At 41.4% G+C, this 15576-nt stretch overlaps 1 protein-coding gene across 4 annotated transcripts in view; it reads right to left on the reverse strand.

Annotated features, from left to right (window-relative positions):
* Positions 1-6079: 6079 nt before the first annotated feature.
* The window catches only part of gab1 (GRB2-associated binding protein 1), a 59630-nt gene continuing 50133 nt past the window's right edge, over positions 6080-15576 (reverse strand). Inside the window, exons 9-13 of one of the 4 annotated variants that reach the window (XM_084931623.1) lie at positions 13805-13888; positions 10505-10598; positions 8943-9018; positions 8057-8185; positions 6080-7961 (exon numbers count right to left, since the gene is read on the reverse strand). In XM_084931623.1, the coding sequence (XP_084787749.1) occupies positions 7803-7961; positions 8057-8185; positions 8943-9018; positions 10505-10598; positions 13805-13888 (542 nt within the window). In that variant the 3' untranslated portion in view covers positions 6080-7802. Of the gene's footprint in view, positions 7962-8056; positions 8186-8942; positions 9019-9843; positions 9971-10504; positions 10599-13804; positions 13889-15576 lie in introns of those variants that run through there. The other 3 variants (XM_084931622.1, XM_084931624.1, XM_084931625.1) reach the window with 3 other exon arrangements.

Raw genomic sequence — 15576 nt, forward strand, 5'->3', positions numbered from 1 at the left:
TCATGTGGTCATAATACTTAGGCATGCATTTCAAAACAAATCATGAATTGTCATGGTTCTCACTGCAAATGACGGACTGGGAAGATGTGCAGTTGGGGATGGTGAGGCTGGTGCACGAGTCCTGGATTTTCGGAGCTCCTTCAAAGGCACGAGGACACCTCATCGCTGGTTCCAAGAAATGTAAACAAGGACGACGAAAGACTCCCCCTGCCTGCAGCAAAGGCTTTGTTCCTGTAGCCGCAGAGGTAGGGTAGGCTTGGAGGCTCCTGCTCTCTGATCTGCGGGGCCCCCACAGAGCCACAACCTGCGACAAAAACCTTTTTCCTCCTCCACAGTAGACCAGCTGGAGCAGAGGGCAACTGCCTTTGAGCTCGTCTTTTATCCAGCCGTGCTTCACAAAACCCCAGGGCGTCATGATTAGGTTGAGATAAAATTAATGGTTGATTCAGTCCTTTCAGATTGCATTGATTGAATTTTTACTTCTTATTGCTTCTGCAAGCATTAAAGAAAGCATATATCCTGTTGAGTAAAGCCTTAAAATCCTTAAAATGACAGTAGCCTCTTCTCAGCGATTTAAAACTTCAGATAATGAGCACCTACATCAGATCCTTAATCGAAGTCTTTAACCTGCTGTCTGTAAATGGAGGAATTAAAATTTCCTCAGTATGAAAGCATACTTCTAGTTTAAAAACTATCCAGCAACTAAGAGCTGTTACAATAATAAGGAAGCTGCTGTGAACCAAAGCGTTTTCATAGGTATTCCTGGGGTGGGCCAGTAGGGGAGCTTATGAAAAGGTAGCAGGGGATGCTTTGGGGAGAAGACAGTTAGCAGCTGGATGAATCTCCTTAGCCTCATCCATTCAGTAAATTGATCTTGTTGATGAGTCAAGTAAGCTACACTCACTATAACATGAAAGTTGTACTGGGGTGTCAGGGTAACACCATGCTATTTGCCTTATTTATTGAATTGCAGCTGCCATTCAGTTACATATTTAATGTGGGAATTAAATTGAGAAGATTGACACATTGTAACACAGACCTGATCCAGCTATGTGAGCCAGTATAAGGCCAATACAATTACTGGTCATGGAATACAGACTAGTAAATTACAGACTGGTTAAATCTAATGCAGTATAATAGCTTACGACATTTGTGTAATTGTAAGTTGCAGGCCATGACTTTATCGGCTTGTGGGCACGAACAGCTGTGGATGCCATGTATGAGCAGTTGTCCCTGTTATTCTGCTTTTTTTAGCTCCACTTATTGTCTGCAAGAAGGATGCATGTGTAGTTGGTGCAGTGTGTCTGATACCCCCATGTCCTGCATCACCATTTTCAGAGTGACCTCTGAATCAGTCTAACATAAAAAAGGCTCCTTACTCAAGGGATGAACCTGTGCTGTCTAGTATATGCATGACAGGCAACTTAGGAAAGAACCCATTTTAAATGGTCTCCCAGCACTTTCTTACTAGCATCCTTTCACTAAAACACATCATGTGTTCAAATTTCATTAGTTGAGTCTATGAAAAATACTAAAGATAACACAGTTCGACAAGCATAGCATTGTATTTCTTTCTTTCTTTCTGTCTTTCTCTCTCTCTCTCTCTCTTTTTTTTTTACCAACAATGTGATTCCCAAAGAGCTATTAGCTGAAATCTTGGCACATGTCAGCGTAGTGTACAGTGGGAAACTGGACAAGTGGAGGACAAACGTGACAGGCCTAAAAATCTGCAGCTGATGAACAGTATTTGAAAGTCATGATCTTAAGAAATAGAAAAACAGCAAAGATCTGACACAGGAGCTGAGACATGGCCCTTCAATTGATCTACTGTTCACTGAAGCCTCATCAGAAATGTTCTCAGTGGAAGGGTGGCTGTCAAGAAGCCACTCCTAAGGACTGGAAACAGAGAGAAAAGGCTGAGTTTTGCCAAAATAACAAGAACCTCACTGAAAATCAGTGGCAGCAGGTCTTGTAAAGTGACTAATCCAAACTTCAGGATGGAGTTATGAACACGGAAAAGTACCATCAGATTTTGATCCACCATCACATACTATCTGCTAAGCATGTGATTGGCAGTCGCTTCATTTTTCAGCAAGACAATGCAGTAAAAGCATACCTGGATAGAAAAACATACAATGGAACACTATCAGTCATGGATCAGCGTCCCCAGAGCTGGGACTTCAAGGGGTGTGGGATCATCTTGAGAAAACAGAACGAAAGACAGCGAACATCCAAAGAAGAGCTTTGAATGTCATTCAAGAAGCCTGGAGAACGATTCCTGAAGACTACTTAAAGAATTAAGAAGAAAGTAAGCCTAAAAGAGTTCAGGCTGTGTTGAAGAATAAAGTTGGTCATACCAATTTCCCATTTTCCAAGCAACATATAAAGAAATAAATAGTGGCTCAAGACATTTGCACAATACCTCGTGATCTATAGCATCTGTGTCTCTCCTGCATTCCTTGCACAGTTCTGGTAATGGCTGCTCTCTAGCTCCATGATTAACCAGCAGAGGACATGTGCAGCTGCCACTGTGCCATCAGTTAATTGCACTGCAGCCCAATAACAGCTACTAGGTTAAACATGTCTCTAGAGGAATGTTTATTTTCAAGGCTTGTAGTGTGTTCCCCATTAATATGACCTGCATCTGCATAATCTACTGAAGTCTCGAGTGCTGACTTTTCACTCATACTAATGGTGTTAATTAGCCACGCGAGTTGTTTGGTTTTTGTTGACAAGAGCATCACCGCACTTTCTCATTAAAATCTCCACCCTTACGGCATGTTCACAAGCAACTACACAGTTCCCCGGATTGGTCTGGAAATGATCGTGTTACTCTGCCATCGCTCTCACCCACGTTTAGACCAAAAACACACCGCAGCTGTCCCTGTGTACCTCTGTAACAAGCCCCACGAGGCAGCACCTCAGGCCACCTCAGAGACTGCTCACATCAGTTCAGGCAGAGGTCCAAGTCAACAGGCCCGACCCAATAAAGCTCACACAGCTCCCCGCTGCCTGGGAGCAGCCTCTCAGCTCGCCTCATAATTATTCTTTGGGCCCCGTTAAGAAGCCAGAGACTCTTTCCTTGCCCCATTACTCACACAGAGAGCCAAAGATGCTGCATAGAGGCTCCCCAGGCTGCACTATCACAAAGCCACAGCGGTGTAGGTAGGTAGAGGCGTACGTGCAAACAAACGCTCGGGCTCAAGTTGTATTTTAATGTTAAACATTCCGTCACTATCACCCACACAAAGTGATTAAGATGCTTTTCTCACAGAGAAACAGCTTGAAGCTTTTAGCTGGATAAAGGATAAAAATCCTCGATGCGCTCTCAGATTCTATCACTCCTGTGTTTGTTTAACGAGATCTAAGTTGGTTTTTTTGGGGGGGGGGGGGGAATGCTGATATGGTTTTTGAGTTTAGACATGACACTTTGCTGCCTGGGATTTCATTCATTACCACAGACCGGGAGAACAGCCTTATTACCTGCACGTGTGCAATGGTTGGTTCAGAAGGAGAAGAAGTGACAAAGCAGCAAATTACAGCTTTTAAATAAGTAATTTGTGTGCTTGTGGGGAATCTCGGAGGGTGTGGTGTTTTCTCAGGTCCCTGCAACCGAGCATAAGGTGAAAATAAACTTGAGCCTAGATGATGACATTATCGGTAATCTAGTTCTCACTCATCAAGCATGCGAGCCAACCACTCACACGAGCACAGAAAAAGTAGCAATCATTAAAGAGAAAATGAGCCAGAAACCTGTCAAATGTTATACGCTAACCCGTCATCCCACGAGCCGCATCTGACAGCGTGACGTGGAAATTCAGGATGGGAAGAAAAAAAATCCACCGTGTGTGACGCTACCTGATGGCAACATTAGACAATCTGCTGCATGTCTTACAAACATTTTTAATATATGCCAACGTGACAGTGACATTTGCTTTAATTGGGTTATTTGCACAGTGATTAAAATGGATCATGAAGGACAGATTTCTATATGATGAATTATATTTCACAATGTCTACTACAGATTTATGGGATTAGGCGTGACCGTGATGCCAATCAGCCCATATGCTGGATTTTAATAAACTGGAGCCCTGCACTGAATCTATAAATCTAAATAATTAGCCAACAGAAGTAGTTGTCAGAGCTGGTACATGTCTTATTAAGTAGAGAGAGAAAACAGGTACATATATCAGTATAAAGGCTAGCATGGGGCTGATCTCGCATGGATAACACTTTAAACTCCAAATGCATGGACGCTCACGCACACCTGCTCTGATGCAAACGAGCTGTTTGCTTTTTTTGTAATTTATGATCACATCGCTCTCGTTGATTTAGTAAGCTGCCTTAATTCAAGGCGCTGTTGCTACCCACATTTATTCCACAAATAAAAGAAAAAGGAGGGAACAATTCCTGAAATCAACAGGAATCTGTGATCGTCTCTGGACCTTTTATGAGAGCCTACATTTCAAAGTCTAATCACCCCTCTTTTTATTCATTTTAAGGATTGTAGCTGCTGCACACAGTTTAGCAGAAATGTAGTGCTTCAAATCTTGTTTAGTACAATAAATGACAAGGTAAAAGGTTTATTTTTATGTTTTTGAAATCCTGCTAAAGATGCACCTCAGTAGGCAGAACATTTCGGGTAAACAACATTGAATTTGCTCTGTATATATACTGTAGTGTATATTTAAAATGATCATTGTTATTACATGGGGTCTATTGGGGGCCTCTGTAGGAGCACAGGGGAGCAGCAGCACAGCCTGTGAAGCTCACGGTGAAGCAGCTGTTTATGTAATTTTGGCTGCCACAGCACTGCAGAGCCTCAAACAGGAGATCAGGGGAAGAGACTGCACTGGAGGGGTGTGGACTGAGGGAAAGCATGAAGGCAAAGAAGAGCCGCCATGTAGTCTTTCAAACAACAGCTCCATCTAGTGGTCAGCACAGATAAAATAAAAACAGGGGTATTCCTTAAATTTTGTTTCAGCGGTGACTTTTGCTCTTAATTACGTCCCGCTCCCTTTGTAGGAGCTTGTGTAAGAACTTGATTTGAGGCTATACCTTATAATACTGTCAAACCTCTGTGGCTTAAAAACACTGCAGTGAAAAGTGAGAATAGTAAGAACGAGAGTGCAAATGGACTTAATTATCCTTTAAAGCAGATTATAAAACCTGGATTACAATTAGGATGCCGGTTCCCTGTCTTAGTTAAACATCTTTATGAGTTTTAAACCAAGGTTTTCCATGAATAAACAGAATCTCTCAGTTACTATGTCACTAAGTCTCTCAGTTGTGGTTTAAATGTTTTAGCAGTCCACAAATCAAAGATGCACAAGTGATATGAAACTTGACTCTGTCATACAATTATTATATCTATATATAGTTTAGGTCATTTAAGGATGCCACAGATGTTGGTGTCAGACAGATTTTCCCCACACAACCATGTTTTTGGTTTAAAGAGAATGGTCTGAAAAGGAGACAATACCCAGTGAGCTGCAGTTCTCGGAAAAGCCTTGTTGGTCACAAGAAGCGTCACAACTGGTTCTTGAAGACGACAGCGAGCTCTCTGTACTCAAACGGCCTCCACAGTCATCAGATGTCAATCCAGTAGAGCACCTCGTGGTGGAACGGGAGATTGACATCATGGACGTGCAGGAACTGAGGAGTGATTCTAGCACTTTGGTGGATTTATGCCACAAAGAATTAAGGAAGTTGTAGTGCTCTGCTCTGAATGTAATTTTTATTAGTCCAAATGTTTTACAGCTGCCATGTACGATTAGCTTTACTTATGTTTTAAAGTAGTTCAAAAGTCTTCAACTGTCACAACTGGATAGAAAATGTTTTGACAGTTTTGAGATGTGTCCGTTTCAGATGACCGAGGCCTGCCTCGGTGGTGTTGTTTCCTTATCAAAAATCCCAATGATTAAACATACTTGGAGGGCATAACTGGAGAGAATATATGTAGGTCACAGGTTAAGTAAGAGAAATGATTTCTTTTAATATTCTACGACTGGAAAAATTACAGAAAGAAGTGCAAAGAACATAAAAAGAAACTCCAGAAAACAAGCGGGTCACTTGTAGATGGGTTTGAGGCTGGATTTTATTTAGTCCACTTTTAAAATGTACATTTCTCTTGAGATTCATTAAAAAAGATAAAGCATTATCAGCTTTGCAGTCCATTTCACGAAGAGACTGCAATAAAGGAAAGAGTGAAGTAGGAGGAAGATGACTTAGTAGGCACATCTTTCAAACGATACATGTTAAATCTAATTGATGGCAAAATATGTACAGCTATGAGTTGTTTTTTTTGTTTTTGTTTTTAATCACGTGGTAGCACATGCTTGGGATTTCTGCGGGAGAGCCGACAGTCAAGTCAAGTAAAGCAGGGATGTATGTAGGCAAAGACTTTCCGTCTCTAAAATATGCATCAAGTTGACTGCACGAGGCAGTCAATTTCCCAAAACTGTATGCCAGTTCAATTTAAAATAAATTAAACCTAAGTGGAGAGAGAAATGAGGAAGAGAAAGGAGAAATGAACCTGTGAAACTAATTGACCGCTTGTCAAACGAAGCATTTTAGCAGACTTTAGCAAATGTTCCTCCATATCAATCAATACTGAGCTAAAAAAAAAAAAAAGGAAAAAAAATGGACAAGACATCCACCTGATACAATAACTCGAGAAATAAATTAGAAATGGAAAGTTGCATTAATATGCATTCATAAAGAGTACCTGATTTTTCTCTCTCTCTTTCTCTCTCTCTCGCTTTGATACCTTTGCATAACTTAGAGAAAACCTGTCACGTTCTTTTAAAAACTCACAGTAATTCATTCATTTATCACAAGTGCTGATACCATCGAGTCAGGTACGGGATTCTACCCTGCAGAATCCATATACCTTAGAGTCAAACATGCTGGATATTCCATACAAATAAAGGACACTTTTCCTGTTTATATACATAACACTATTGTACAGTCTTTGCACTTCCATTACAACAGATCGAAGCATCTCCACTTACTGAATAAATGGAAATCGAATCATGTTCAGTGGATTAAAAACCTCAAGTGAATCCGAAGCTTGAATTTTAGTACAGGTGCCTACGCAAGTGGAAGAAAAATCTAAAGTAATGCTTCTCTGAAATTTTGTCGTACTGGCTTTCCAGTTTGAAGTTCGCCTTAGACACAGTTCGGGGTCAGTTTCCTGAGCTGCTAACAGTGTCCATGGTAACTTCACCCTGCTCAAACAGCAGGAAAACAAAAACACAAAACAAAAACACAACACCGTTAACGTGCTATGCTAACGTTTAGTGTTGCGCTGACAGAGCTGTGATCATGTTATAAAGTGTTCTCACTTGCACTCCAAAACGACATCAAACAGCATTACAATTTTTAGGAAATGTTAACTCTGGATCAGCCCACAGGCCGCTGAAAGGTGAACGACGACATAACTAATCCGGAAAGAAGGCAGTGAATGTTCAAAGTTGGTGAGTCTGCTCAGGTCAAATCCTGCAAACAAGTCCAGTCTTTCCTCATGCTCTCAAACTGCATACAGCTTATTCCTGGACCACGCCCCTTTCTACAGCTGTACACACAGCGCTCCTTTAAGCCCGACAGCAGTGTAAACTAAACAACGTTGAGTGGCTATGACGCTCCACTGGCTCTTACACACTAGGGATCTTGTTAGGTTGGAACGAGACAGCTGGATCGTCCCAAAGCGAAAACCAGAACCAGCATTAGTGTGGAAGCTGTGGCGTTTTGGTAGTTTAGAGTGGGTTGGGTGGTGGGGTTGTGTTGTTGGGACAACAGGGTCACTTGGGTCCTTTGGAAGGGGTGTCTGTCTCTGTCAATTGGCGGCCATCGCTCCAGGCCTCCCGGGTGCTCTTAAGGGCCTGTGTTCGTTGCTGGTCCACAACTACATAGTCGACACGCTCGTCTGATGCTGTGATGCCAGTTCCGTTGCTTTTCATCTGAGGAGAGATGAGGTCAGTCTTAAAAGTTTGGCCATAAATTTCCTCTGATTTAGAACGTGTGGTTTGGAGTATGGGCGCTGGTAAATTCCTACCTTCCTAGGTGGGGTAGACTTGCCGGAATCGAGATCCAAGTCCAGGTATTCTACCTGCTTGTCTCCCTTTGGTTTTACCATAGGGCTACTCCCACCGTCAGCATTCATGGGCGGAGCGAGCTTCGTGATCTGCGTAAGTCAGAAAAGGGATTTATTTTTATTTTATTTTTTAATTGATAGCAGAGTCACAGAGAAACAACACAGCTCATACTCAAATGCACCAATGTGTTGTCATAATGTCTAAAATATTCATGCAAATGGGTTCAGGTCTGAGAGCCCTAATCTATCTTTAGAGGGTGATTGTGCACGTAGGGTTACAAAAACTCGTCATAAAAAGTGCAACTGTTGGGCTCCAGTTTACCTCACTGGGTGAGCAGGTGCTCATATGCCTTGCGGCCGCTCACTCTCCCTCAATTTACTATTTACTCTTTCCTGCAAGGCTGTCAAAATAGAGGCAAAAAAGCCCCCAAAATATATGTATTTTTTAAAAAGACTGCAATTGTAGAGGAATGAACATATTCAATCAGTGACCATCTTTTCACGTAATTTGTCCCATTACTAATAATAGTTTCAAACCTTTAAAACAAAGAAAATTTCTACTTTAGGCATAGTGACAACAACTTGGGCCTGTAATTAGTGTTAATTATGAAATACAGGTACGATGGAGAGATTAATTCGAATTAGGATGGTGACACAAAACTAAGAAATTCTAACTGTAAGGAAAGTGATGGTAGATAACGTCTGAAAATTCACTGCAACCTTTATATTCAAGCCACGGCTTGTAGGTGGTTTTTGCACAGCAAAGTCTTCGTACTTTCTCATCTCACAATAGCACCCAAAAATGACAGGGCGGGCTATGCACGTCTAACCTGGCAACCCTGCTCACCTCCTCTATGGTGTCAAGTTCCTCCACCTCCCTCTTTACAGGGGTGATGGGGACTGTGCAGTAGAAGGACTCCTCTCTACACAGTAAGAAGAAAGTTGCAAAGGATGAAAGAAAAAAGGAGGAGAAAACAGCAGGTGGTTAAGAACAAAATGCAGGAATAAGGATGACGATGGTAGAGAAATGAGAAACTAGGGAGAAAGCAAGAAATTAACAAGACTGATAAAAGTTCAGGAGGTCAGCAGGTGATAGTAAAGCAAACGTTGGAAGAAAGTTTAAAAAAATTAACAGCAAAAAAAAGAAAGGAAAAAAAAAAGGAAAACTGAATCGATTACCCAAAGTGTAAGAGAAAGTATCCCCGTAGGTAGAAAAGTCAGCTCATATAATAGTATCATTCTTCAGAAAGAGCAGTCAATTTTAAATGAGACACATTAACTTCATTACTTAATAGCCAATATTCCGATTTAAGACAAAACCTGAAAAGTAAATGAAGAGAAAGAAGGAGCATAAAGAAAGCAGAGCAGCAGGGCAAAAGCAGAACTGCAAAGAAACGGGTTGAAGTGGCGAGGAGTCCATCTGCAGCAGCCAGTAATTTGTCCGCACTAATGTGTGGCTTAGGGAGAAGAGCACTGGAAATGGGATTTCTTAATAGTTTCAGTAAGCAATTACAGCTCAAAATTGCAAGTTGCATGGTGTATGATCCTCCAAACTGTCTGCCTCAAACTAAAGCTTCTGCTGTGTTTATTTGTGTGTTTGCAGATTTAATTTAAACGAGATGAAACTGATTGCAGACACCACAAAAAAAGGAAGACATTTATCAGATTATCAGCTTTGATTATCTGTGAATAGAAAAAGAAAGGAGAAAAGTAATCTCTGTATCAGAGTATAGTTGTGTGTTACATACTGCTTCATCTGTGGACATATTAGGGTTCATGGCTACGTAATTCGGTTCAGTAGAGTCCTCGGAGTCAGTGCTGGAGGCCGTGCTATGCACTGACGGGGGTCTTGTTGGCATTGGAAACCTAGAAGGACTAAGCAGCATTCACAATGTTTACACACTGACTTCCCAGAAATTACAGTCTCTGGTGAGCACAAAATATAATACAGACATAACAGCCCAAACCCACTGCAGCCAGAAGAGTCCCTACAGCACGAAAGCACACAAATAAACCTCGTCTCAGATAAGCCAACAAACTTAATTCAGTATAATACAGAATCCTGTTTTATGAGCAGTGCTACTTTGGTCACAGAGTGACTACAGTAAAGCATGAAGTATTAGTGCCTACATCTTTAGTTAACTGGATCTACTACAAAAGGGCACGTTCACACCAAAAGAAAAATAAACTTTCACTGCATGTTGTGGCAGAGAGTAAAAAGACAAGGACAATCCAGACTTAACATTAGCTGCTATACACATGCAGTATGTTTAAGGTTCTTAACAGGGAGCGAGGGACGGTGTGTCTTCTGGGACAATGATCTTGCTGCAAAGAGCTGTGTGAGCATGCCCTTATTTGTTAGCCAAACACTGAACTATAGAAAAGCTGAGGAACGTCTTAGGTACTTACTCTCGAGCGAACGACCGTGTCACAGGTGAGCGGACAGGTGTGCTTGGCTCATCCCATTCTGGCACTGGTTTGATCTCTAGTGGAGCAGGTTTTACTGCAGGAAGGAACACACAGCAGTCAGCCACTGCTCGAGAAGCATCCTTAAACTGTACAGGGTGGGTCATTTATATGGTTACAGCGTAATAAAATGGGAATGGTTGGTGATATTAAAGTCCTGTGTGAGGGGGCAAACTCCTCAAGATGGGTGGTGACCGTGGTGGCCATTTAGAAGTCGGCCATCTTGGATACAACTTTTGTTTTTTCAATAGGAAGAGGGCCATGTGACACATCAAACTTATTGGTAATGTCACAAGAAAAACAATGGTGTGTTTGGTTTCAACGTAACTTTATTCTTTCATGAGTTATTTACAAGTTTCTCTTTGTTCACAACCATTGACATGTCGAAGAGGTTAACACGAAATCCTCTTCGAGCGGATCGAAATTGTGTTGATATCTGGTGAACGCAGTAACCGGGTCATTGCAGCAGATTTCAATGCAAGACACCCTACGAGACCACCCATCTCCCATGCTACAGTCAGCAAACTGCTTGCTAAGTTTCGTGAAACTGGTTCAGTGTTGGATTTGCCAAAATGTGGACGCAAGAAAACTGTCACTAATGAAGAAACATCAGTGGCTGTCCTAGCTTCATTCAGCAAGAGCCCACAGCGTAGCACTCACCGCATGTCACTGGAGAGTGGCATTAGTTGAACATCCTTTCGGCAGATATTAGCTACTCACAAATGGCACCCTTACAAACTCCAGCTACTGCAGCATCTCAACAAGGATGACCCAGATCGGCGCACAGAATTTGCCGAATGGGCAAAACAAAAATTGGAACAGGACCCTCAGTTCACGCAGAAGATTTTGTTCAGTGATGAGGCAAACTTTTATGTGAATGGTGAAGTTAACAAACAAAACCACCGCTATTGGTCTGACACTAACCCACATTGGATGGATCCCTCCAAGACTGTTGGAACAACAAAAGTGATGGTTTGGTGTGGTATATGGGGTACAACGATAGTGGGTCCATTCTTCATCAATGGAAACCTCAAGACCACTGGATATTTGAAATTGCTACATGATGATGTGTTTCCCTCTTTATGCACTGAAGTTGGCACGTTCCCTGAGTTTTTCCAGCAAGATGGTGCACCACCACATTATGGGTGCCAGGTCCGAGCATTCCTAGATGAACAGTTTCCTGGAAAGTGGATTGGTCGTCGTGGGCCAGTTGAATGGCCCCCAAGGTCTCCCGATCCGACCCCCTTAGACTTTTATCTTTGGGGTCATCTGAAGGCAATTGTCTATGGTGTGAAGATACGAGATGTGCAGCACCTGAAACTACGGATACTGGATGCCTGTGCTGGCATTTCTCCTGCGGTGTTGCTATCAGTGTGTGAAGAGTGGGAGAAGAGGGTTGCATTGACAATCCAACACAATGGGCAGCACACTGAACACATTTTATAAGTGGTCAGTAACTTGTAAATAACTCATGAAAGAATTAAGTTACGTTGAAACCAAGCACACAATTGTTTTTCTTGTGCATTACCAATAAGTTTGATGTGTCACATGGCCCTCTTCCTATTGAAAAAACAAAAGTTGTATCCAAGATGGCCGACTTCTAATTGGCCACCATGGTCACCACCCATCTTGAGGAGTTTGCCCCCTCACATATACTAATGTGCCACAAACAGGACTTTAATATCACCAACCATTCCCATTTTATTACGGTGTATCCATATAAATGGCCCACCCTGTACATAAAGACTGACAGAGGTCAAGAGCAGCATAAATGTTTATATTTTGGAGATCTGTGTGTGTATTAAACTGCACTTTTAAATGACAAAACCATATTCAAATCTAATCAAACCAACATTAGAACTAAAAACGTTAAAAATTAAAAGTCTGGATTGTAAAATGATCAATAACACAAATATAAGTTAGTGTTATTTAACATCTCATTCATATTTCTTCATGTGATTGCACTCGAAACTATCTCTAACCAAACTAGAACTTATTTTTTGCTTTTATGAAACGGTGTTGGAATATTTCAGATGTAAACCTGAGAAAGATGAGCCATGTGCTGCTTGCATTGTGATAAGTGCCCAATGTGCAACTCTGTTTAGATGTTAGCCAGGGATGGATGATTTCCCAAAGCTTCTGTTAAAGGGACTGGACTAAATGCTTTAAGCAGGCAGTGGGTGAGAAACGTGAGGAAAAAACTATATAAAGTGTCTTATTATGGTAGTGGGCAACCTTGCACTATAGCACTGGTTCTCAGAGTTTCTGGAAGTCTTCTGATGAGATGAACTTCATTTTTTTTCTCATTTGGTGTCTTGATGGTGTTTACGGGGAGTGCTGTCTGAAGCCAGCCTGAGCCTCCCACAGACATTAAAATGGACTCAGAATTACTTGGTGATTGTATCAGTCCCCTCATGCCCTAAGGGTAAGATGCTGTCCTCCTATAAGACAACACTTCAGGACAGAAACTGTGCAAGAAGAGTCAAAGTTACACGTGCACTAAACCTGTGCATAATGCCCTGCACAGTACAAAAGAGTTGCATGATCCCTTCACTGCAGATGGTCAAGAGCTTTGGGATTTTCCCCAAACATCATCTGTATGTACGGAAGCAAGCGATATTGCTTTTATTAGATAATATCGTTGTTCAATTTCCTCCTGAAGAGAAGTCTACTCTTTTCCAAAGCCCTGTGTGAATGCTTCTCTGACAATAAGTGTGTTCTGGCTGTTACATCCCAATGTGTTATGAAAGTAAAATGTGTTGAACTGCAAACAAAAACACAGACACTAATGTTTGAGAAGAGAAACGTTAGTGAGTCATTTGGCTCCACGGAAGAAAAAAACATCACATTGAAAGTGAGGAAATATTTAGGTTAAGATGGTAGAAATGGTTTATTTTGAAAGGCGTGTTATGACTCTTAATGAGCTTCGAAGATGTAACAAGTGTAATCCACCATGCGTGAGGTACACACTCATCCATCCCCTGCTGGGATTTAAAATGATTAGACTGGATTAATGCAACACCTCTGACACTTCATATTTTTAGAACACACACACACACACACACACACACACACACACACACACACACACACACACACACACATCCCTGAAGAACAAAAATTTTAAAAATCCCCACAGTACATTTACTTACAGCATGCAGAGAATCAAGATGAAGTAGAGTGTGAAAAGGTCACAGAATGAAAAGTATTCAGATGCACAGCAGTTCAGTGTGGTGTACCTACCCTTGCGTCGTCGACTTGGGAATTCACCTACGGTTTGAGAGTCAGTTCGCTCTAAACCCGCTCTTATTATTTTAGGACTGTGACCTGATTGGTGAAAGAAGACTTTGCTGATTACAACATCTTTTTGGTGATCACAACAGTTCAGCCCTACTGTAACAACTACTCTGCCATGCAAAGCGAAAGAGACGAGACTTTGATGAAGAAGAGCAAAACTGCAACCTCACGTACACCAATTTACCTTTTTTTTTTTTTTTTTTTGCACAGCACACTTCAAGAGGATGATTGTCATGACAACAGCAGACCCATACTGCCCAACATGCACCTCACTCCATGCACCACGACTTCCCACACAAAGACTGACATCACAGCTGTGCATGCACGACGAGCTGTGTATAAGCGCTGAGAGAACACTGAGAAATCATGTCATGTTGACGAGAGCTCGGACCAATCTGCAGAACAGAGCAACTTGAGGACGACACGCACTGCTCCTTTGCACACTGATCACAACATTTTTCTGCAGTGCTGTCAGAAATGCGCTGCGATTGCAGACGAAGATAATTAATTTTAATGGATCCACGTATAGTGGAAATAAGATGCCGTTTGCTTTGAATACACTTGTCAAAGTGTTTGCAACATACGGCTCAGACATCCAAAGCGGAGAGGAAAGTGCACGGAAGATGAAAAGAGGTTGCAGAGATTCAGATTAGTCTAGAAAATGGAAGAAGTGGATGGCTCATTTTAAATATAGAAATGAAAAACATCACAGGGCTGTTTAAAGGTGATGCGACATCCTACCCATGCATAACAATGAATACACCAATGGTCTCTACTTTAAAAAGCTAAGGTCCAAAAGACAATAGGCACATAATGATGCTCCTAAAAAGCAACATCACTAACATTAATATAATACCATTTAAGGATATCAGTTAAAAGATACGAGTTTATATTCTTATTCATGTCTATGTGGCATTTTCTAACACAAAAAGCAGCTGTGCACAGATGCAAATATCTAAAACCTGCAATCCAAGTAGAGTAAATTTATGCCAGGAGCAATGGGATTGAACACTGGATAAATATATTTTAATGAGAATTTTAATATTAGCTTAAAAAAAAAAAAAAAGTGAATGAGATAAAACAATATTTAAAAAAAAAAACATAAAAAAGCAAAAAGATTTGGGCTTAAACAATAATACAAAACTCAAACTAGACTACAAACATTTACAATTAGCATTTTTATTCGTCTGCTGCCAAAGATATTCAAAAGTGTAAAACCAAGTTTTATTAGCAGTGAGGATTAGGACTCTGTGTGTGTGTGTGTGTGTGTGTGTGTGTGTGTGTGTGTGTGAGTGTGAGTGAGAGAGAGAGAGAGAGAGAGAGAGAGAGAAATAATAATCACTTCAAAGCGGTTGCTTGAAAAGCAGCTACTTGATATGATTTTTTTTATTTAGACACAGCAGTTCAGCAATGACCAAAGCCAAACTTGGAGCTGACTGACTCAAGGGCCACGTGACAGGGAGAATTCCCAATCTGGAAATGTAAAACTCCAGAAAACTGCTCTGTTTTCGACAGTGACAGTAACAGTACCGGCTTTTGGTGTTCCTCTGTGATTATTTCCCATCATTCTTCAACTCTCTTTCAGTCTATGAGGTCCCCAATCAAAAGGCTCCATTCAGATGCTGGGAACAAACGGGATGGAGGTGACCAATTAAGGCCTCAATGACTCCGTGGCACAGACAGCAGACCCCTCCGAAATGGCTAGCAGAGCCTCACGG

The sequence above is a fragment of the Perissodus microlepis genome, chromosome 6 (assembly GCF_051167445.1).
Source record: "Perissodus microlepis isolate ML-2025 ecotype Zambia chromosome 6, ASM5116744v1, whole genome shotgun sequence".
NCBI lineage: Eukaryota > Metazoa > Chordata > Actinopteri > Cichliformes > Cichlidae > Perissodus > Perissodus microlepis.